This window comes from Sorex fumeus, unplaced genomic scaffold (assembly GCF_029834395.1).
Source record: "Sorex fumeus unplaced genomic scaffold, SorFum_2.1 ptg000043l, whole genome shotgun sequence".
In the NCBI taxonomy this organism is placed as follows: domain Eukaryota; kingdom Metazoa; phylum Chordata; class Mammalia; order Eulipotyphla; family Soricidae; genus Sorex; species Sorex fumeus.
In genome coordinates, this window is record NW_026606100.1 from 32,509,999 (window position 1) to 32,533,977 (window position 23,979).

Here is a 23,979-nt window from a genome sequence, read left to right on the forward strand (position 1 = left end):
GATGTCAGGGCAAGGGCTGCACTAGGACGAGGTGTAGGCTGGAGGGCTCCTGGAAGCAGGGCTGGGCTGGGCTCTCTTGTTTTCGGTGGTGGCTGCTGGGCACCTCCTGTAGGAAAGCAGGAGGCAGAAGCATGTCTACTTACTGGCTGTCAGGCCCACAATTTTCCTCCGGGCCCCATCTTAGCGCATCAACAGCCCTGGCCCAGAGACACAGCAGCAAGTCCCAGAAGGACCCACAGTGCCGGAGATCTCTCTGGGCCCCATACCGAGCCAATTTCACCGGGACACCCCAGACGGAACTTGTGTCCTCTCCCCGCCTATTCCAGATGGAATCCCGGTGACCAAAAACTTCCACAAGCAAGGACCAGGTGTGCGGGTTCCAGGACTACGCCAGGCCGCATGGTGGCAAAGGACCCAGGCCAAACCCCCCCGGGTCCCCACCTGCCCAAGATACTGGCAGTCATGCTCACAATTTGCCTCCAGGTGCCATCTTAACGCACCAAGGGCCCTGGCCCAGAAAGGCCCCACTGAATCCCAAAATGGATGAGGGCCCTACAGAGATGTCTTTGGAACCCAACCGTTTCCAATCTAGAAATTCCCATTTACAATTGCGGCCATGCCAGCTCTCATGATATTCAAAATGAGCAATGGAAAATAAATGATCTACCTTCTGCCCCTGGCAGATAGGTTTGAATGTTGGTGGGAAATTTGGAGCAAAACATAATGCCCAAAGTTAGAGAGAAAGTATTGGGGACATTGTCTGCCATAGAGGCAGGGTGAGGACTGGGATGTGGGTGATGGAATATGTGCACTGGTGGAGGAATGGGTGTTCCGTCACCATATGGCTGAGTCCCAAGTGTGAAAGCTTTGTAACTCTATCTCACAGTGATACAATTAAAAAAAAAGTAGTGTGTAGTTTATGCCCAATTCAATCAGCTTAATCAATGACTGCAAAAATGACAGTACTCCCACATTATTTAAAAAAAATGAATGTCTGTTCTGAACCCAAATTCCAGGGGCAGCTCTGAGGGTCGGGCAGAAGGGGCCATTTTCTCCATTGCAAAGAGCAGGAGATACCCTCAGGAAGATCTGGAGCAAGGAGTGGGGGATATGGCTTCGAGGTAGAGCTCAGGCCTCTTCCCTGTGAAGACCTGGGTTCACCCTCCACCCCTGCAAACTGCAAATATGGAGGTGCCCTGGCAGGCCTTTAGAGCACGATCTAAGGAGGCTTGAGTGGTGGGTGAAGTGAATTTTCCATCTCTGCTGACCTTATTCTTTGCTCACCCGGAGGCCCTAGAGAACCTCCTATCCCCTGTCTCCCCATCATTCTCTCCATCTCTGTGAGGAAAAAGCAAAGTCCTCAGGTTGCGGGGTGGGGGAGCAGACAGGTAGGGTATCACCCAGAGTTGCCCCAAGGGGATCCCTCTCTATACGTGCGCCCCGTCTGCTTACTGCCAAGACTTCCAGACGGGCCTGGGCAGAACTCGCTCTCGGGGAGAGATCTGACCCCTCATCCTGATGGGGCGTGGGTGGGTCTGTTTCCCAGAAAAGGGAGTTTGTGGGTATGCCAGGACTGGAGCCCGCCAGACCCCTCCCTCTGCCTCAGCCCTTCTTGGCTTCAAGGCTCCCAGGAGCACAGACTCTGGGTGCCAAGTCCCCAAGTAGGGTTCCAGAGGCCACTGGTGGGGGTAACTGAGGAGGGAGCAGGTCCTCTTCTGAGACCACATCCCAGGCCAGCAAGGGGCACCTCCAGATTTCTCAAAAAAACAACAAAACAGGAGGGGTGGAAGGGAGGACCAACCCGACTGCTCTAGGTCAAGTGGTGACTTGCTTACCAAGAGCTCCCGGACAGGACAGGTGGCCTGGGTTGTGGAGGCCTTCGGCAGAACCCTCGACTTCCTGCTTTGCTTCTGTGCTGGATCTGGGTGCCTTCAGAAAGTTTTGTTCCAGAAAAGAGGAGGGCCAGCCGACTGATGACGTACATGGCAGCCCCGAGTTGGGAAATTGGCAGGGGGGAGGGTGGGGAGCAGGTGTGTGGGAGGAGGGAGGGGGACTCTGTGGTTTATACTGTAAGGTCTCAGCAGGTCAGGGCCAAGCCCAGCCACCTGTGGGACGCTCACCCCACCATGCAGAGCTGCCCCAGCTGGGAGGGAGGAAGATGGCACGAAGATGGCAAAACTTTCTGCCTCTCCCTGTCCTGCCTTGGCTGATTCATCTTCCCAGGAGGCGCACCCTAGTTCCAGCTAACTCTGGTGTTATTTCAGACCTCAGGTTGAGGGGCCTGAGAGATAATACAGTGGGTGGGCACTTGTCTTGTACAGGGTCACCTAGGGGTTCAAGCCCTGGCATCATAATTAGTCCCCTGAGCTGGGTATGATCAGGGACTTATAACTAAGGGGGGAAAATCTTAGGTGGAGGGAAAACAAACAAAAAGCAGCACCTAAGGGTCTGGGAAACGCGTGTTTGCTGGATGAGCTGAGGGGCAGGTTTTGCAGGAGTCCTGGGGTCCAGTCCTCAGTACTGCTTGCTCTGCATGGTCCCACAGCCATCACCGGGAGCCACCCCTGAGCACTAAGCTGAAAGTAATCCCTGAGCACAACTGGTGCGGCCATTGCTCCCAAACTAACCAAACCAAAAGTCGAACCCAAATCTCAGGAGTGCTGGGTGGGAACTTCAGAATGTGGGACCCTGGGCCAGGAGGGAGTTGGTGGGTGGATTTGGAGCAGGGTGGTTTTTATTTTTCTTCCCACATCCAACTGACTCCTTGCCTTTTGTTTTTTCTCTCAAGGATCATCCCTGGCCTATGTGGTGGCCGGATCAAACCCAGGTCAGCCATATGCAAGACAAGAGGTCAGCCATATGCAAGACCTGCTGTACTATCTCTCCAGCCACTGTTTATATTTTTTACCTGGCGATGTACAGGGGTTACCCCTGGCTCATGCACTCAGGAATTACTCCTGGAGGTTCTCAGGGGACCATCTGGGATGCTGGGAATCGAACCTGGGTCGGCGGCGTGCAAGGCAAACACCCTACCCACTGTGCTATTGCACCAGGCCTCAGTGTTTATTTTTAAGGTCCTACGGAACACCATTCCAGATTCTTTCTCCTTCCCTTTCAGCATAATCTGAGGGACAGAGCAGACCTTTCATCTCCACTTCCAGAGACACGCTTAGAGGGGGGCTCATCAATCTCTGTAAGTCTTCAGGCTCTGGGGCTTGGCCTCAGCTCTCCCTGACGCCATCATGCCCTTTCTGTACTTTGGTGCCCCCAATTCCACGAGGATGACTTTTCCCCCTGGGGGCTCCTTGGCCCACCCCACTTCCACACACCAACAGACTGCTGACTTCTATTTGCTTCTCCCTTGGAGTGTGGCGCTGTCGGGGATCAAGCCCAGGGTTTCCTTGTACCTCTCCTGGTATTTCTGCATTTTTATTTTTATTTCTGGGCCGTAACGGCTTCCCCAGCACAGCGTTCTGGGACATGCTCCAGCAAACGCTCAAGAGACGGGGTGCTGGAAGTGGCCCCTGGCCTCTTCAGCCTCTGAGCTGTCTCCTCAGTGTTCTGAGCCCTCCCCTAAGCATGGGCTCAAGCTCCCTGCCCCGGCAGAGCCCTCCACCCTCCGTCCCACCCCACATCAGCTAATAGGGACCCCCCCCTTCTCCCAGTAATTAAAGGAGGGAGTTGGGGGGGTCTCAGAAGTGGAACGGTGGGATGGGGGCGGGGACACAGAAGGAAGCACGGGAACCATCAAACTAACCTGCATGTATGAGGTTCTGGGTTCAACCCCAACACACCAAAAGACAAACAACCACAACGCTGCCACGGAGCGACTCGGGTTCACTGATGAGCAAGACTGGGGTTTCGAGGACATTAGAAGGGTGGGGGGGATGAAGCCCCTCTTCTCCCTCCAGTTCATCCCTTAGGACAGCTTGAGCTCCCGGGTCCTCCCGTAGGTGGGTAGAGAGAGCGGAGTGAATGGTGCCCCTCAGAGGGGAGTGCGGCACCCTGTCCTCAGCCCTCTGACTGAAGGGGAAACTGAGGCTCAGGAAACACCCTGGGGACACAGTTTGAAGCCATAGAGCCTACGCTGAATCATTTGGCTCATCCTGGCACTGAAACTCCCTCTGAGCAACCTCCTTCCACACACACCCCAACTCAGGGCCTCGAGTTAGAGCCCCTTTCCTCTGCGGGATCATGAGGAAAGGGGCATATTTGACTTCTGATCCTTTTGTTTGTTTGGTTTTGGGGTCACAGCAGGCTGTGCTTAGGGATCACTCCTGGCAGGACTCAGAGGACCCTCCGTGGTGCCAGGGATTTAACCCGGATTGACAGTGTGGAGGGTAATTGTCTTATCTGATCTACTCTCTCCTGGCCTGCAGCTTCTGTTTCTATGGGGCCAAGCCCTGTGGAGTTAGGGGTGTTAGGGGGGCTTTGAAGGAACCCCCATGAGTGGTCTGAATGTGCCCCCTATTCATAATTTAGCTCTGACCACCCCTAACGGTGCTCAGCTGTTATGAGGGCAGGACCTGCACCCCTCGAGGCCGTGGCAAGAGCCTGAAGCCTCTGGGCTGGACAGGAGAGGCAGTCAGGGTCGGGGGCCCTGGGGCAGAGGCTGCTCTCTGGGCCTGGTGCTGTGGCCCCACGCGGCCTTCCCGGGGCTACACTTTGGCTTCTCTTGAGTGTCCCTGAATCAGGCACCTGGCCTCACCACCTGTCACCTAGGTGAGGTTCTGAGTTGGTCCATCAGGTCTGCTGTGGGCTGCCAGCTTCTCTCGAGGCTCAGCAGAGCTCGGGGTTCCTGTTCCAGATACACCCCCAGCTCCCTGAGCAGAGCCGAGGGAGTAGGGCCCCGCCAACACTGGGGTGGCGCAGACACTGCGGTCAGCAGGTTCTGTGAGATGGTGAGCTAGGGAGGAAGGGTCTGGGAGCCGGCAGTGCACACTGGTCCTCCCAGCCATGCCTGGGCCATTCTTGCTAATACTGCTCCTGGCCCCAGTGGCCCAGAAGCCCTTCTCAGTGAGGGCCTGGACAGGTCCTTTCATGGACATGGGGGGGGGGCTGATGCCCGTGCCAGGGGGCCCGGGGAGCCTGCACCCACATGCCCGCCTCTTCCCCGGCCGGGCTCACACCTTGCTGATGTAGGTGGCCACCTCCCTGCGGGGAGCCCGGGGGCTGCCCCCAACCCAGCCGTTGCCCATCAGTGGCTCGTCCTGGCCCAGGCTCAGCGGTGGTTTGCATTTGTGCCAGCTGGTGAGCAGCCGGTTGACGGCGCTCTGGTCCGTGATGCCCCGTAGCTTCTCCCTCTCCTCCTCGGCCCCGTCGGGGCTGGCCGGGGCCACCGCAGTTGCCGGGCTGGCGGGGGCCAGCGCCCCGTGGGAGTGACCCAGCTCCAAGTCATGGCTCATGGCCTCGAAGAACTGCTGGATGCAGACCTTGGCGAAGGCCTTGGCGTGCTCCGTGCACGTCTCGTCGAAGAGCTTGCGCTCGATGTCGATGTAGTGGGACCAGTACTTGCTCTTGAGGAAGGCCGCCTGCGTGAAGCAGGGCCGCACGGAGCGCACGGCGAAGGCCAGCAGCGTGGTCAGCAGCACGAAGGACCAGCCCAGGGCCTGCGGAAGGGGGACAGTCAGCAGGCATGGCTCGGGGCTACTCCCCACCCCTGGTCTGTGCAGACGTGGCCCTGTGGGCCCAGAGGACTAGGCGGGCCCAAAACTTCTATCAGGTTTCGTCCTCGCCTCTGTCCGACAGGCCTGAACAGACTCGCGTTTTCATATCAGCTGGGAATCTGATTTGTACGTGAAAATTTATAGAGCTCACACGGAAGTTTGTGAACTTCCTGTAACTGTATCTCACAGTGATCCATTAAAAAGATTTAAAACTTAAATCAAACTCAATTAAAAGAAAATTTCTGGAGTTCAGATGAAACCAACTAATCTTAAGTAGAATTTGTTTTTCTGTCTTTGGGTCACACCCAGCGGTGGTCAGGGCTTGCTCCTGATTCTTCCCTCAGGGATCAATCCTGGCAGGCTCTGGGGACCGTGTGGGATGTTGGGGATTGAGCCTGGGTCAGTTTTTTTTTTTAATTTTTATTTGCTCGAGCGGGCCCAGTAACGTCTCCATTGGAGTCTTTGTTGTTACTGTGTCTGGCATATCGAATACTCTCGGTAGCTTGTCGGGCTCTCCGAGAGGGGCGGAGGAATCGAACTTGGGATTAGTGAAACACCATGAGGTACAGTTGTAGATTTACAAATCTTTGTGCTTGGGTTTCAATTATACAAGGATCGAAAACCCATCCCTCCACCAGTGCCCATTTTCCACCACCACGGGTCCAGTATCCCCTCCCACCCCCCTTCCCCCCATCCCACCCTGCCTCTGTGGCAGGGCATTCCCTTTTGTTCTCTCTCTCCTTTTGGGTGTTGTGGTTTGCAAAAGAGGCATTGAGTGGCAATCATGTTTGGTCTATAGTCTACTTTCAGCATGCTTCTCCCATCCTGGGAGGATCCTCCCAACACCCTTTATTTGGTGCTTCTTTCTCTATCTGAGCTCCCTTTTCCCCTAGAATGTGTGGCTGGCCTCCAAGCCATGGAGCAAAACTCTTGGTACTAATCTCGGCCACTCTTGGGTGTTAGTCTCCTATTTTGTTACTTTATGTTCGAGCCTGGGTCATTTTTGTGCAAGGAAAGCACTCTATCCATTGTACAGTCATTCCCACCCCTCAGATGGGATTTGTAAGTCAACCCACTGAAATGTGTGAGGGGCCACACAGCTTTCCGGGTGCTGTTCACTGGTGCTTTCTGGGTCTAAGGCCAGGAGGATCGTGAGGCTGTCTGGGGGACCCCCCCATGAGAGAGGAAGTGTTAGCTGCCCAGGAAATCAGAGTTTGGGATGCACCCTCAGACTGTGGGGTTCACGTGGGGTATCTGGGTGTTGGTACAGGCAACACAGGAGAGGGGGGGTCTGGCCTTGCCTCTCACAGTGCAAACACACTCTTCCAGCTCCTGCAGGCAGGCCCAGCCTCCCACACCCTCCTCTGACACCCCCAGGTTCCTTTCCTCCCGTTCATGAGGGGCTGAGAGGAAGGGGGGTCGGAGGAAGAGGATGTGGGAGGGGGCTGGGGGGGCTGAGCCTGGATTTCCCCTCGGTGGACCCCTTGCCCTTGCATTGATGGTGCCACAATATCTAGGCCTTCTCTGGAGGGGCCCCCAGGCCCTCAGTGCCCACCCCCACCCCCCAAGCTGCGACGCACCAGCTGGGGGCATTTGCCAGGGAAATGTTCCCAAACAGCCCAGCCACCCATGTGCCTCTCCGCCAGGCCCAGGAGGGGATAGAATGCAAATTCCTGGCTCAAGAGTGCGCATGTGCTGCAGGCTGGGCTGGGCCCCAGGACAGACAGCCTTCCTTGGACAGAGGCCGCCCGGCATGTGTCCTGGAGGGCGCAAGCCCAGGGGAGACAGCCCGGCTCTCAGCAGCTGGACTCTGGGCCAGCGAGGTGGTGCAGAGAAGTTATCCTGGGCCAGAGAGATAGTACAGCAGGTTGGGCGCTTGCCTTGAACATGGCCAGCCCAGGTTCTATCCCCAGCCTCCCATATGAACTCCTGAGCAGCTCTAGGAGTGATCCCTGAGTGCAGAGCTAGGAGTAACCTCTGAGCATTGTCAGGTGTGGCCCCCCAAACAAACAAACAAGACACACACACACACACACATAAAAAAAGAAAGGTAGAAAGAAAGAAAACAAAATTACCTTGCATGCGTGAGACCCCTAGCACCACACACACATACACACACACACACACACACACACACACACACACACACACACCACAGAGCCTCAGCTGGGAAAATGAGCCTGTGTCCCTCAGAGCTCCATCTGTGGGAAACCATGCCCAAGGAGGCTCCACAGATGTACAAATGACAGATGTCCATGTTCTGTGGCAGTCCTATGCAATGCTCAGGACCCCAGGAGCTTTTCTCAGCAGTACTTGGCCAATCAGGCCTGAAAGTTTAATGCTCTAGGCCCAGAGATACTGCTCAGGCTGGGGGTTCCCAGCACCACCCCAGAAGTCTTTGGGGAGAACACATGGTGTTGAAATTTGAACTCAGGTCCCTGCATGTAGAAGCCTTGACCGCGGGGCTCTCTCCCTGCACTGGGCAGGGTAGGGACTTAGACCCCCGCCAGAGCTCAGGGGGACCCAGGCCCCGGCACCCCCTCACCTGGGAGATGCAACGTAGATAGCGCACGGCCACCTCTCGCGCCAGCAGCCAGTCCCCGTCGTAGATCTCGGGGCAGGGCACCCGGGCCAGCAGGCGGGCGAGCTCGGGTGCAGGCAGGCCGAGGGCCAGGCTGCCATTGCCTAGTGCAGTCACGGGCACCGCAGTGCAGAAGCCGCAGAGGAAGCACTTGCCGTCGAGCAGGGTGACGGCCACCCAGACGACGGGCGCGATGAGGGCGCGCTGGGCCATGGAGCAGAACATGTAGCGCAACACGGCGGGGTCCTTGGCGCGACGGCCTGGTGGCCGCTTCCACTCCTCGGCCAACATGGACACATTGTTGTTGAGCACCAGGCCCAGCAGGAAGAGCACCAGCGGTGGGGCCAGCAGGATGCCCGCGCTGTAGGCCGCATTGTAGCCCGGCAGGCAGGGGCAGTTGAAGTCAAAGGCAGAGTACATCTGGGCGCTGGCCAGGGCCAGGATGCCGCAGATGCCGTTCATGAAGGACTCCTGGTTGGACTGCAGGAACTGGAAGATCATCCGGAACTTGTCCATCGTGGTCCCCTGCCACTCGCCTCGGCGCTGGCCCTGCGAGCAGCCCCCTGGGCACCCACCGCATGGCGGAGACGGGTGGCTTGGGGCGGGGGCGGGAGCGTCTGTGAGACTCTCGTGGGAGGGTGGCGTGGGGGTGCCCAGGGCGTGGCCCTCCCTGTCCCAGCCTCTGGCTGCTTTCTCTCCCTCTGCAGCTGCCTCCGGCCAGGAAGCCTCGGGCCACGCCTGGTGGGGAGCAATTCAGGGGGGTTGGCAGGCGTGTGTGGAAGGAGAGGCTGGCACAGCCCCGGCGGGAGCGAGGGAAGCAGCCTGCTCTGCTGTCTGTGGGTCTCAGGGGCTCCTTCCAGGTCACACAGTCTCAGTGTGCTGGTGGGTTGCTGGTTGTGAGGGTGGCTGGGCTGGGAGTGATAATGGTGGTGGCGGGGGGCAGGGGACTGATGGTGGGAAGATGGTGCTGGCAGTGGGGGTGAGGATGGAGGTGATGGTGGGGCTGGTGGAGGTGGTGGGATGGTGTGTTGCTGTTGGGGATGGAGTTGGAGGTGGTGGGAATGGTCCTCTTTGTGGAAGGCATGGTGGTGGTGGGGATGGAGCCATGGAGAAGGCAATAAATGTGGTGGTGGCCCTGAGCACAGTAAGGATCAACGTGGAGACAGAGAGACTGAGAATGAGACATGCATAGAGGAAAAGCCCAGGCTCTGGAGTCAGAGATTTCGAACCTGGGAGGAGCCTCTCTGCCCAGCGCCCACACAGCCCCTGCTGGCTCCACTCTCGCCTCGATGGCCCCAGACCAAAAGCTAAGGCGGTGGGGCTGTGGGTTCCACACCTGGACCCTGGGCTTCTGGCATCTCTACAGACTCAGACCGGGACCCGGGCAGGGGTGATGGGCAGATGAAAGAGGGAAGAGTGAAAGGGCTGCGGGTTTGGGGTTAAAGGGACAGCATGCCTGAAAAGCAGGTCAGATCCGCCTCTCTGGGCCGTCCTGGACAAGATCCCAGGCGAGATTCCAGACAAGATCCCAGATGAGATCCCGGATGAGATCGCAGACGAGGTCCTGGAGAGCACCTCCCACGTGGGGCTGTGTGAGATGCAGCATGTGTTGCGGGCACGTGCCCACCGTGGGGGGGCAAGTCTGTGCTGCTGACAAAACAGTCAGGGGCTGGGCACCCCATGTTGGGCCAGTGCCAGCCCTGGCGAGGTATGACCCTGTGGACAGTGCTGAGATGGGTGGACGAACTTGGGGAGAGACACACAAGGTGGGAGGTAGAGAAACGGGTTTGGACCTGGCTAGGTGGCAGCTGGGCTTGACGGCAGGGCAGGGAGTGGTTCTGCTCTTTCTCTCCTGTCCTGGTCTGGGTGGGAAGCTCAGCGCGGAGCTGGGAGGACAGTTGTCCCCTTTGGCCTGCAACAGGCTAAAGGCTCCAGGGGTCCTAAGGCTGGTGACTGCTGGAGGACTTTGTTGGGGGCTCCCTGGGAGAGTGGGAGAAGAGTCCCACCACAGAGATGGCCTCCCTGGACATCTGTGGCAGCGCCATGCGCCTGACACGGGACTAAACCATGGGGAGAGGCTGGCACTCAGGGAAGGGGCAGTGCTCAGAGACACCCACATGGGCTAAGGGGCACCAGCACTGGCCTCAGACGTTTGCTGCGATTTCTAGTCAACATGATTTGTCAATAAAAGCCACAGGGACAGGGAGATGGTACGGGGATTAGACACTTGCTTTGCATCTGGGTGACCCAGGGTCAGTCACTGTCACCAAGCATGGTTCCCTAAGCACTCTACCAGGAAGCACTCCAGAGCAGCTAGGAATAGCTCTGAGCACTGCCCCAGTCACTATCCACCCCCACCCCCCACAAATCAATAAAGTAAAATGATAGAAGTGGTTGAATTGTATTATTCTGAGATTCACGAGGACTTTATTACAGTTATTGAATGAAAAGGGTGAGCCCTAGAATAGTGTGTGTGTGTGTGTGTGTGTGTGTGTGTGAGAGAGAGAGAGTGTGTGTGTGTGAGAGAGAGAGAGAGAGAGTGTGTGTGTGTGTGAGAGAGAGAGAGAGAGAGAGAGAGAGAGAGAGTGTGTGTGTGTGTGGTGCGTGTGTGGTGCTGGGGTGTGAACTCCAAGCCTCATACCAGCGAGCCCTGAGTTCTGCCCATCACAACTTGCCCGTTAACTTTCGTGCTGTTGTTTTCTTTCTTTCCTTCCTTCCTTCCTTCCTTCCTTCCTTCCTTCCTTCCTTCCTTCCTTCCTTCCTTTGTGGTGAGGGGGCGCACACCCAGCGATGCTCAGGGCTTTCTCCTGGCTCTGCACTCAGGAATCCCTCCTGGTGGTGCACATCCCTTATGGAAGGGATGCCAGTTCTGCCAAGTGGCAGGCAAGTGTCCTACTCACTGTACTATCACTCCAGTCCAATTCTTCAGGCAGTTTTAAATCTTGAATCAGTGGTAAAAATTAGTTTCAGGGGCTGGAGCAATATCACAGCAGGCAGGGCGTTTGCCTTGCACGTGGCCGACCTGGGTTTGATTCCCAGCATCCCATATGGTCCCCTGAGCACCACCAGGGGTAACTCCTAAATGTAGAGCCAGGAGTAACCCCTGTGCATTGCCAGGTGTGACTCAAAAAGCAAAGAAAAAAAAAGTTTCAAATGTCTCACTGACTTGGTTTCACACTGAATAGTTGAAGATCTTTTCTTCACCCCCAGAATGTCCTCCCCATTGTTCTGTGGGGATCGTCTGATGGGAGGCTGAATATATGGGAGTTGGGGAGGTTGACCTCTAGGACCTGAGCAGGGTACCCATGTGCCCTGGCCAGCTTCCAGAGAACCCTCTGGCTCTGGCCCCAGGCACTGCTCTGCTCCTGCCTCTGCTCCAGCGCCATAGCTCTGAGTCTGGCCTCCTACCTGTCTTAGTATGTTTTTTTGGGGGAAATCATACTTGGTAGTGCTCTGGGGGCTATTCCTGGCTCTGTGCTCAGGAGTGACCCCTGGCAGTGCTTAGGGCACCAGGTCTGGTGCTGGGGATCAAACAGGTCAGTTGCATGCATGCAAGGCAAATAAGTGCCTTAGTCCCCATACGAGCTCTCCAGAACCTCCAAGGTTCTCTTTAGGACGGTTGGGATTCCTGGGGTTCCCCTGGGAGCAGCCAGGAGTGACTCCCCACTGCCAGGTAATCAAGTCATAAAAGCATAGAGTTGCTGTTGCAGGTAAGAGTCGTGAGTTCTGGTTCTGGAGATCAGGAGGATTCAGGGTCCCCTTCTCCCTTCTCCCGGGGGGTCTTGGCCTGCCTGATTCTGTCCTCTCCAACATCTCCAAGACCCTGCTGCATGTGGGCAGAAAACAGGGAGCCACATGATCACTCGGGTGCTGGGGGGCCCCCCCGACTCCAAGAAGCCAAGCAAGCCAGGAAAAGCAGTATGCAAAGGGGGCCCCCGGGGAGCGGCCAGACCTGCAGGGAAATGCCCTATTTGCATGGGTGAGCCTGGGTGGGAGAGGCCCACCTGCAGCTCTGGGCGCACCCCAAGATCCACATGGTGGCAGAGGCAGCGGTCATCAGCAAGATGGGTTGCCAGGTTGCATGAACGTTTGTCTCAGTAGGACCCGGCAGCTGCCCTCGGTTCCCTGGACACCTGGAGGGGGGCGTGATTACTGGGGCACTGAGCAGGAATGCCCCCAATATTTCCCACACCCCGTACTTCTCCCGCCTCTGCTGCAGGCTTAGTGGGACCAGGACTGAGTCTGGCTCAGAAGCCTACCCCCTCTCTCACAGCATTCCCTGCTCTTTCTCTGCCCACCCCCGGGGCCTTGGTGCCCACCCAGCTCGAACCTCACTGAAGGCACAGCCAGGGGCACATGAATGCAGGGAGAGCAAATGTGGAGAGTAGGAACAAGCCCTCTTGGCCCCGGCTCTGAATGACACTCGGGGTTCCCGAGCCACCCATGAACTCGTCTGCCCTCCCCACACCCCCCTTTGCCTCTCCCCCAAATCCGTTCTCTCCTGGTGCTTTCTGGAGCCACTTCCTCATAACTAGGGGACCCTCACTTCTGTCTCAGCACCTAGACTCTGCCCAGGATGGGGGCACCTCTGTCGGCAGGGCCGCCTGGGTCACTGATGTGCCTCAGTCCCAAGTGCAGTGACCTGGTTCCCCTCCTGGGCCGGGCAGTAGAGGTGGACAGAGGGAGGGTGGCCGAGAGACCTGGAGTTCTGAAAGCATGTCCTCTGGGGTCTACAGAGGGTGGGATGCCTTTGAGGGGTGTCCAGGGCACAGGGTCTGCTGTCACAGAGCTCAGTGGTCTTTCCATGGGCCCTGGAGTGGCACCTCAGCCCTGGGGCAGGACCCTTCACTGGTGTCAGGTGGGACTGCACCTTCCTGTCCTACCTGGCTCCCCGCTGGGCTGTGAGGGGCAGTGAGGGCTCCCTCCAGGCGGACCAGCAATCTTCTGGGTGCATTTGGAAGTCCGTACTGCCCCTCTGCGGCTTGTTCCCTCCATGCCTGTGGCTGAGTGGCCCTGTCCCCTTCCCCTTCGTCTCTCTCCACTTGTCCAAACTCTGTCCCGGACCTGGGACGAGCTCAGTGGGAGGACTTGAGAGTATGAGGCCTTGAGTTCAGGCCCCGACACTGACCCCAGAGGTGGCTGCTCTACTCTGTGGGCTTCCTGTTGACACAGCCACAGGTGCTGTCTCAGCACAGTGCAGACAAGCGCCTTCCGGCTCTGTCACTGGAGTGTGCGGCCACCACCAGGTGTGCAAACCTCAGGGAGCTCCTGTTCTCACACCTCTGGTGAACAGGGTGCAAGAACACGGCCAAGTGGAGGGTTCCCAGGCATTGCAAAAACACCCTCAACTTGGAAAGTGTCTCCAGCGGGGAGAGCGCTTGCCTTGCACGCGGCTGACCTGGGTTCGATTTCCAGCATCTCATATGGTCCCTCCGAGCCCTTCCAGGAGTAATTCCTGAGTGAAAAGCCAGGAATAACCTCTGAGTATAGCTGGGTATGGCCCAACACCCAAATCCTTCCCACCACCCAAACAAACAAACAAATGAACAAACAAAAAGACCCCCCAAAATCCCCAAGCCCAACATCCCCAACCAGAATAGACCTGAGTGCGGGGCTGGGGAAATGTAAAGAAAAGACTGGGGCAGGGAGATAACTCAAGGGGAGACAGCTCAGAGGAGCCCCAGCTGTGATCTCTGACACCCCTGGGAACAAGCCCCGAGCACTGAGCTGGGAGCAGGTCCTGAACACTGCTAAGAGTGGTCCAAAACAAAACTTAAAACACTATTAAAAACAAACAAAAACCCTCTCTCCATTTTTTTCTTTCTAAGATTCAAATCAACCCTCCCCTGAGTCCCCAGATCAAAGAATTTTTTTTTCCTGATTTGGGGGCCACACTGATAGTGCTTGGGGTCTAGTCCTATTTCTGCTCTGGTGTTCCTCCTGGCGGTGCTCGGGGGACCATGCAATGCCAGGTGGGTCTGGGGTGTCCTAATCACCGGCCCCCTGTGCTAAACCTCTGGGGCTCATGGCTGGCCTCAGTTCTCTCGCTGCCGCCTTTCGCTCTGGGTTCTAATTCTTCCCAAACCCATCTCCATCCCTCTATGAGGCAGTGGGCTTCCTGAAACCAAGCCTCATCTTGAATTAACTCCTGCCTGCTCCCTGGCATGGGATCTTTTGTGCCGGAAGTGCCACCTAAGTGCTCAGCGTGAGGATTCAAGGGCGCTTGTCAGCGTTCGTGACCGTTCCCTGCCCAGTTGCGCTTCCTTGCAGCTTAAATGGGTCACGGAGCTTCCTCCATGCCCAGGACCGGGAGCTTATCTGTGAAGACCTCAGACCTCTCCAAGCCTCCCTGGTCCCTCACCACCCAATTCCTATCAAATCTTAGCTGAAATCTTGTCCCACCCTAGGGACTCATGGAACATTTGCATGTCCTGATTGCAAGCAGGATAGATGGGGTGGATGATGTGTAAACTCACACAAAGGGGGCACGGCATGCAACGGCAGTATCTCTATCTCTCCCGCAGCCCGCGTTCGGTAGTCTCACCCTTCTCCCACCTGGGGAGGTCGATGGCGATGGTCAGGCGGAGGAAGGAACGAGGGCCAGGCTGGTTGGTATTAGTAGCAGTTTATTTCATTCCTCTCTCCATCTACACCAGTCTCTCTTGTCTGTGTCTGCTCTGTCTCTGCTCCCCCATGCCACTTCATTCTCCTTCTCCTCTCCCCTTCATCCTCCTTCTGTTCCTTCTCATCCTCTCTCTGACCTTGCTTCTTCCTTCTGCCCCCTAGCCCACTCCTACAGTACAGTTAAATCCTCTCTCCATGAGGAATTGGGGAACAATTACACATAGGTGTGGTCACAATCAATAGGGGTAGAAATCTTAGCCTCAGGGAAGGCCACTCCTAGGACAGATCCTCTCTCAGCATGAATCCCAAGGGTGTGTCTCTCCTCTCCTTGTCCAACAAGCATATAAGCATACATAATATAAATCATTTTGTATGGATACAGTAAGAAATATCTTAAACTTATAGAATTGCTCTCCTAGGGCCATCTCGATCTCAGACTACAGTGCTCAGGCCAGATAGTCTTTCCCACCCCTAGCAGGATCCTAGTCTTGTCATTACCTTTGGATCATGACAACATTTGTCTATGATCAAACTCTTAACTTATAGTTAAGAATCGTGGCACTTTGGCCTGGCCCATTTCGCTGCCAGGGTAGCTCACCGCTTGCCCTGGGTCCATTCAGTCCCTCGTCGGGACCCTGCTTTTGGGGTGTTAGGAACTAAGGGCAACTGAGGCTTAAGTCGAGAAAGATGCCCGGGAGTGAACAATATTCAAGGCCAATCAAATCCTAAATTACAAAGCATAATGTTAACGGTCTTCCTGTATCTATACAAAAAGGATATTACTTTAAGGTAAACTGTTCATAAGGCATAAGGAGAGGAGAAAGGCAATTTCACTCATACATATAAAATCATAGATTTCTGGGAAACTGATCTTACAAATTAACAAAGTCTGATTAAGGGGAAAGCTGATTAACTGGGTGGGAAGGAGAGCATAGGGAAGACTGTTTACAGATAAACACAATGGAAGTGGAAGTGCTTCAGGAGCACTGTGATGGGTGTAACCAGATTGATGGGTGTAACCAGATTAGTGGGTGTAACCAGATAAACCTAAGCTTCTTGTGGAAGGACAAAGTAAAGTTACCCTACAGGAGGAGGCCACACTGCCAGGAATATCTGGCAGACTAAGCCCAGCAGAGCAGAGATGGCCGATATGGAGGAGCCTGAGCCCCAGGAACCAGAACCTGGGGTGACCCCAGCCTGCACAGTGCTGATGGGGGCAATTGCTGGATGTATGTGTATGCAGGAGTGTGTGTGTGTGTGTGTGTGCGCGCGCGCGCGCGCAAGTGTGCGCGTGTGCATGAGTCTGTATAGAGATTTCCCGGCTGTGAGTGGTGTGTGTGTGTGTGTATGAGTATATGGTGGTGGTATGCATGCGTGAGATTTCCTTGTGAGTGTGTTATTCATGTGAATGTGGATATGTGGTGTTGTGTGTGGTATGTGTGGTTTATGGTATATATGTGTGTGTTTATGTGATTTGTGTTGTGTGTGTGGTAGGTGTGTGAGTATATACATGTGGTGTGTGTTGTATGTGTATATGTGTGATATGTCTGTATACATGTATTTATGTGTGTATATATGGTATGTATATGTATGTGGTTATTGCATGTAAATGAGGTATGTTTTTATGTACCTGTAGTATGTGTTGCATGTGTATGGCATATGTGTACATGTGTTTATGTGTGTTCATTTGATATATGTTGTATGTGTGTAGTATGTGTGTCCATGTGGTGTATGTGGTATGTGTGTCCATGTGGTACATGTGTGTGATATGTGTGTACATGTGGTGTGTGTGTGTGTGTGTGTGTGTGTGTGATTTCCTATGTGATTACCTGTGGTGAGTCATTCATCAGGGAGGGGGAGGAGGGATGCAGCCCAGATCTGACCCAGTCCTTCCTGTCTGAACCGCAGAGGCTGAATGCTGGTTTCCTAGCAGAGTTCAACACTGATGTTCCAAGGACTCTTGTCCCTGAACCATATCCCATATTCTGTACCCATAAACAAGCCCAGAGATTTTTGTGTGTGTGTGTGCTTTTTTTTTTGGTGATGGTGTTGGGGTGTGTGTGCAGAACACAGCAGTGCTCAGGGCTCACTCCTGGCAGGGGTCAGGGGACCATATGGGATGCCAGGGATAGAACTGGGGTCATCCATACAAAGCAAGTGCTATCCCTGCTGTACCGTGGCTCTGGCCTGGCCTGTGGCCCAAAGGTTCTCGAGCAGCAGCTTTTCTGGAATCCCCTGGGCCCACCCCCTGCTGATTCCCAGCTCGGACCTATCCCTCATCCCCAGAGAAACCCCCACAAGAGTGCTAACCTCTGAGCAGGACCCCCTGGGCATGCCCTGGGGCAGAGGCAGCCTTGGACAGAGGCTGGCGTCAGCTTTGGGGTGAGGGCTGGCCTGGGGGGCGGGGCAGGCAGGGCTGAGGATCTCTCAGGTGTCAGGACACAGAACTGGCCCTCTGCCGTGGTGGTCGGCTGAAGGAAGTGGGCCACTTTGAAAGTGGAAATAGGCTGCAGAGACAGTATAGCAGGAAGGGCATTTGCCTTGCACGCTTCACATCGGGGCTCAATCCGTGGCACCCCATAAGGTTCCCCTAGCCTAGCAGGAGCAGGAGTGATCCTGAGCACAGAGCTAAGAGGAAGTCCTGAGCACCACTAGGTGTGGCCCCAAATCCAGAAAGATGGAGGGGGGTGGGGGGAGGGGAAGCAGAAAGTGCTGAGGTCAAGAAGCAGATAACTTCACATGCAGTGGCAGCAAGAGGCCCGAATCAGTCCTTTCATTTTCAAGAGGAACCAAGGGCACAGCTTGCTGGGGCTCCCTCAGAGCTGGGGTGAAGCTGCAGGGATCCAACCAGAGCCCTGAGAATGAGCGCAAGCACGGAACAACCTGGAGGGCCAAGTAGTGGCCAAGCCAGAGCTCCTGTTCCAACTCTTATTTACATATATATATATATTTATTTATTTGGGGGTGGGGAGCATACCCAGAGCTGTTGAGACATACTCCTGGCTTTGTGCCCAGGGTTCACTCCCGGTGGGACTCCAGAGACCATGTGACATGGCGGGGAATGAACCCAAGTCGGCCTCTTGCCTTAGCTGCTGTCATTGCTCCAGCCCCTGATTCCAGTTCTTCCAAGACCTCAGGAAACTCAACTTCCGGAGGCCTCAGTTTTCTCATCTGAAAAATGGTCCTGGGTCTGGGGAGACAGCTCCGTGTTAGAGGCCGGCACTGCTCCTGACAGCGACCCCAAGCATTTTGCCATGGGTAGCCCTGAGAACCGCCACCAGGTGTGGCCCCTAAACCAAATCAAACCAAAAATGCTCTGCCGTAGAGCACCTATCCTGTGTGTGCGTGAGGTCCTGACTCGAGCCCAAGCGCAGAAAAAAACGAAAACTAAACAGAATTAAAACATGGAGTTCACCAGAAGAATCAGCTTGAAGGTAGAGCGGCCACCAAGCTGGTGCTGGTGCCACCCACCTGCGTGGCACCTACTGATGCTGGCTGCTGGAGAGGAGCCACGGAGGGTTTTCAGAGGAAATGTCATTCACTTGGAATTATCTCTGAGAAACCCACAATGCTTCTCTAGGTCACTGGGAGCTGCAATGCGTCAGGACACAGAAGGAGTCAGCACGGCGCCCCCCACCCCCCACACGCACATAGGAACATCATGGAAGCAGGTGCCAGTGTCATTTATTATTATTATTATTATTATTATTATTATTACGAAACATGAAAAGCTGCATCCAGATCCCAAGGCTGATCTACTCAGACTCTTGATCCTCAGTTTGCCCCCCCAAGAACAGAGCACCAGTGTTCCCCGTGGCTGGGAGACCCCACTCAGCCCCAGCCCCTGACTTGCTCTCCTGGGGGAAGCAGAACCCAGCACAGTCGTGAGGGCAGCGGCTTTCGTGTACATGAGATCACGCCCAGAAACGTGACTGGGGATGTCAGCTCTTGCGGGGACAACTGGCCCTGCCTTGGCGTGTCCCCAGTATAGAGAGTGGGGATCTCAGCTATGGGGGCGGGGGGGGGGGGGGTGCTGGGCTGCCCTGAGATGTCCCTCCGTTTAGCCAGCTCCCAGCTCCTTTCGCGTGGTGCCAGGTGCTGGGGTCTCTACACTTCTGTGTATTGGGGCTCCCGGGGGTCAGGGGCAGCCGTGGGGGCGCGGTGGCTGAGGCCACCCCCGTAGTGTCCCGCGGGGCCCGCAAGGCCGAGGGGCGGCTTGCTGGAGCACCAGGTGCTCAGGAGGCGGTCCACTTGCTCGCGGCTGGAGACTGCGTGCAGGTGTGCCCGGCTGTCCCTGTCCGGGGGCTCCAGCAGGTCTCTGGGCTGGGCCGGCGGGTGGTCAGCGGGCTGGCGCAGGCCCCGCGCCCGCATCTCGCTCTGCATGCTCTGGAAGAAGTGCAGCACGCAGCGGTGCGCCAGGTCCCGCGCATGCTCGCAGCACGTCTCGTCGAAGAGCTTCTGCTCCAGGTCCACGTAGTTGCTCCAGTATCGGTGCTGCAGGAAGACCGTCTGGTCGAAGCAGGGCCTCAGGCAGCGCGCCAGGAAGGCCAGGATAATGAGCAGCAGGGTGATGGTCCAGCCCATGGCCTGTGGGGAGGCAAGCAAGATGGGGTGGGGGTGGGGGAACAAGTGGGCAGTGATTGAGTGTCCACGGTCTCTCCATTAGGGATCCCGCCTGCCTTTCTGCAGATGGTTGCATCTGCCCATGGAACATCCCTCCTGTTAACCACCTCCACCCACCCTCCCGTCCATCCCTATCCTCCCATTCGTTCATCTAGTCAATCATCCCTCCCCGACCTGCCCATCATATTTCCTCTCCGGTCAGCTCTCCCCCAACCATTGTCTCAACACCATCGACCCAGCCCCTGACTGTCACCCCATCGCCCATTCCCAACCATGAACAAATTCCCCAACCAGCATCCCCTTCCCCAACCATCGCTGAATGGGCTGGAGCAAATGCCTTGCAGTGGGAGCCTAGGTCTGACCCCGGCATGCCCACCAGGCACACTGGGAGTGACCCCTGCACTGAGCTGTGAAGAGCCCCTGAGCACCTCCAGGTGGGGTCCCCAAACAAAAACCAAAACCCAAATCCAAGCAAAGTATCTCAGAGATGGTTAGAAAGCAGCAAATATCGAAAAAGTTCGACCTTTCCCCGTTTCTGCCTCGAGTCAGGTTGTAGTAAATTCTCCCGGAGATTCTTACTGAAGCAGAATCTTGTGGGGCGGAAGGGTGGTCAGGGCACTTGCCTTGCACGTGGCTAACTTGAGTCTGAACTTTAGCACCACCTCTAGTCCCCTGAGCACCACCAAGGGTTGCTCCTGAGCACAGAGTGAGGAATGGTCCCAGCACACTGCCAGGCATGACCCTAAACACCCACTACTCTGCAAGCAAAAGAGAAACCACTCCACTAGTTTCTCTGGTGCGTTTGCCTTCGCAGTTTCTGCCCTTCAAAACCCAGAGCTGCTCTCTTTTGTCCCATCTATTCTCTGAAGGCGCCACTCATTGTTGAAGATACTACAGAAGCCAGAATTTCAAGTCATTGCTTTTTTTTTCTTTCTGGGTCACACCCAGCAATGCACAGGGGTTACTCCTGGCTCTGCACCCAGGAATTATTCCTGGTGGTGCTCGGGGGACCATATGGGATGCTGGTAATCGAACCTGGGTTGGCCGCATACAAGACAAACGCCCTACCCGCTGTGCTATCGCTCCAGCCCCAAGTCATTGCTTTTAATGGCATTCTTTGCTTTAGGTTTCTCTTGCATGATTTTCCTCTTGTTAATCTTTTAATTAGAGCCTCAGCTGAAAGCCTGAGTTTTGCCTTTCCTGCACTCCTGCCCATCCATCCATCTACCCGTCCACCCATCTACCATCCATCCAACCAACCATCCCACACACTCCCACCCACCCACCCACCCCGCCTCAATGTCCATTCACCTTTTCATCCAGCTTTTGGGTCATATGTATCGTCCCATCTGTGCATGCCCTGTCCTGTATTTTGATGGAGATAATGGACCCCAGTCTTTGCTCACTTTAGCAGCAGAAATATTGCCATGTCTAAGTGTCATGTGGATGGATCTACAAGGGACATGGGAGTTCAGAGAAAGGAACCCCTAATCTGAACTTGGGGGCCCTGGAAACTGAGGTTCTGGCTGAGAGCTGAGGTGGCAGTCGCACAGGATACAGCCGGGAAACAAGCCATCTGGCGGAGGGTGAGGGCAACTCTGAAGAATCTGATGGTGGAGCTGATACTGTGTGGCCTCCCCTTCCTCCTCCCCTGAGTGATGGCCGCGAGCTGGCAGCCCTCCTGGCCCTCCACAAACACAGAGCTGTGTCCCTGCAGTGTCCTGGGAGCATGGCTGAGTGGGTGGACACCTGATGTCGACATGCATGGCATAGAGCCCGCGCCTCCAACCCCGTCCTGAACGGGAACCCCCCAGGACCCTCTCGTTCCTTGCCTGTGTGTCTCCAGCAGGAGGGTCCCCAGGACATCGCTGTCCCTCCTCAGTCCCCCCACCCACCCAGGCCCAGGGAGGGCAGGCTGAATGACCTGTGACAGGCACCGCAGGTAGCGGGACACGGCCTTCCGGGCCGGGCTGTCCCTGACCAGCTCATCCTCCTTGCAAGGCACCTTGGCCAGGAAGAGCTGCACCTGGCTGGAGGTCATGTTGGCAAAGTCCAGAAACTTCTCGGGGTCCACAGAGCAGCTGAAGGCACACACCAAGCACTTGCCGTCCAGGAGGGCCAGCAGGATCCAGACGAGCGGGGCGGCCAGCGCTCTCTGCAGCACGGAGGAGCACATATACCTGGCCGGAGAGGAGTGGGGAGCTGAGGCCGTGGGAGACCCAGCCCCAGGAGTGTCCCTGGAGCACCGAGCTAGGAGCAGCACTGCCAAAATACCCAAACCAAAGTCACGAGACCACAGCACTGAGGACAGCTACAGAGCTGGAGGTGGGGGCGGCATGGCCGGTGTTTCCCAGAGGCCGAGAGGTTCCACACTTGGGGTGTGTCAGGGAATGGATGCAGGGCCTGGAGCAATGGTACAGCAGGGAGGGCACTTGCCTTGCATGTTACTGACCCAGGTTCAATCCCCGGCACCCCATATGGTTCTCCGAGGCCTGCCAGGCAGGAGTGATCTCTGAGAACAGAGCCAGGAGCAAGCCCTGAGCACTAATGGGGTTCCCTCCACCAACAAACAAGCAGTGCCAGAGGGATAGTACAGCAGGTAGGGCACTTGCTTTGCATGCGGCAGACCGGGTTTGGATCCCCGGCACCCCATATGATCTCCTGAGAACCACCAGGAGTGATCCCTGAACACAGTCCGGAGTCAACCCTGAGCACTGCTGGGGTGGGCCCCCCTCCCTCCATAAGAAGATGGCTGCAGTACCCACTGCAGAGTGTGGAGGGGACCTCGTGGTTTTAGGGCGATGACCTGGCCGTGTTTGTGAGGGTGAGTAGGTGGGGGGAGCCCCTAATAAAGCTGCAGGGGTGGTGGTGTTGGGGGCTTGGGATGCACCTGGCAGAGCCTGTGCAGTTGGTGGGGGTGCAAACTAGGGCCCTGGGGTGCTGGGGGGTGTGGGGTCGCACCTGATCATGCCGGGGTCCTTCTGGCGGCGTCCCGCCGGCCGGCGCCACTCCTCCACCATGAGCACGGACTGCCGGTTGGCCAGGAGGCCACAGAGGAAGAGCGCCAGGGGCGGCGCCAGCAGCAGGCCCAGGCCGTAGGCCGCGTTGTAGCGTGCCAGGCAGGGGCAGTGGACATCCAGGGAGGCGTAGAGCTTGACAGTGCCCGCGGCCAGCAGCAGGCAGACGCCGTTCATCACTGACTCCGAGCTGGCCTGGAAGTGCTGGAAGAGCAGGCGGAGCTTGTCCATGGCTGCGGGAGTCGGGGTCTGCAGGTGCCTCTGCCAGTCTTCCAGGAAGGGTCCAAGGTGCAGGAGGAGAAGCAGCGCCCAGCCCGGGTGCCCTAGGGCTGGCCAAGGCAGGTCCCCACCACGGCTGCCCAAAGCTGCTCCTCTCCGCTGGCCCTGTGTGGGGCCCGGCTCAACCGCCAGCCAAAGCACCTCCAGGCAAATGGGCCCTTCCCTGTCCTGCAGGGGCAAGGGGTGGGGGAACAGGCAAATTCAGGGTGTGGCAAGGCCCAGGTGCTCACGAGTGGGCTTCCAGTCCCTGGCGTAGGTCAGCACCATCTGGTTCTGCTGAGTCCTGATTCCAGCATCTTCCAAAGTGGTGGAGGTAGGAGGGGCTCCTGGATTAGAGGGTCTTGGGGAAGACATCAGACACCCTGCCAGCACTGGTCAGCGAAGGCCAGGGGCCAGGCCCAGGGGCCAGCACAGACGAAGACATGGAGGGGAGGCAGTGTGGCTGGGGCCAGAAACTCGGGATTCTGGGCTATGGGGTGGGGTGTATGTGTGTGTGTGCACGCATGTGTGTGTGCATGCGTGTGTGTGTGCGTATGTGCATGCGTGTGTGTATGTGTGTGTGTGCGTGTATGTGCATGCGTGTGTACAGTGTGTTTGTGAGTGTGTGGAGGGAGTTAGCATTCCCATGGCTGCTTGCAATTCTCACCTGTTTGGCTCCTGAGCACCACCAGGTGTGGCCCCAGGAGAAACAGCCGGACACGCTCTTCAACCTCATCCCTCCCTCTCTGTTTCTCTGTGGAGCAAGTGGCAGGCACCTGGGTTTTACTACTCTTCTGCCACTGTCACTGTCACTGTCACTGTTCTCCCGTTGTTCATCAATTTGCTCGAGCGGACCCAGTAGCGTCTCCATCGTGAGACTTGTTGTTACTGTGTTTGGCGTATCGAATACGTCACGGGTGGCTTTCCAGGCTTTGCCATGCGGGCGAGATACTCTCAGTAGCTTGCCGGGCTCTCTGAGAGGGGTGGAGGACTTGAACTTGGGTTGGCCGGGTCGGCCCCATACAAGGCAAACGCCCTGCCACTGTGCTATCACTCCAGCCCACTCTTCTGTATGTTACACAATTCTGCCGTATTCTGCATTCTTTGAGCCGGTTTGTGTATTCAGGTCTCCCAAAGAAGAATAGAAAGAGCTATGCTTGGAATATCACGTTTCACTCAAATGAGAGAAGGAATCCGGAGTTCTGACATC

General features: G+C 56.4%; 2 protein-coding genes across 2 annotated transcripts; both read right to left on the reverse strand.

Annotated features, from left to right (window-relative positions):
- Window positions 1-5,123: 5,123 nt before the first annotated feature.
- LOC130029550 (calcium homeostasis modulator protein 1) lies at window positions 5,124-8,763 on the reverse strand. Its single transcript, XM_056120526.1, has 2 exons — window positions 8,212-8,763; window positions 5,124-5,609 (listed from the first exon to the last, which is right to left on the reverse strand). The coding sequence occupies exons 1-2, from the start codon at window positions 8,761-8,763 to the stop codon at window positions 5,124-5,126; spliced, it is 1,038 nt and encodes a 345-aa protein (XP_055976501.1).
- Window positions 8,764-18,978: 10,215 nt separating this feature from the next.
- LOC130029836 (calcium homeostasis modulator protein 3-like) lies at window positions 18,979-22,742 on the reverse strand. The gene is made up of 3 exons (XM_056120859.1): window positions 22,456-22,742; window positions 21,419-21,674; window positions 18,979-19,458 (listed from the first exon to the last, which is right to left on the reverse strand). The coding sequence occupies exons 1-3, from the start codon at window positions 22,740-22,742 to the stop codon at window positions 18,979-18,981; spliced, it is 1,023 nt and encodes a 340-aa protein (XP_055976834.1).
- Window positions 22,743-23,979: the final 1,237 nt, after the last annotated feature.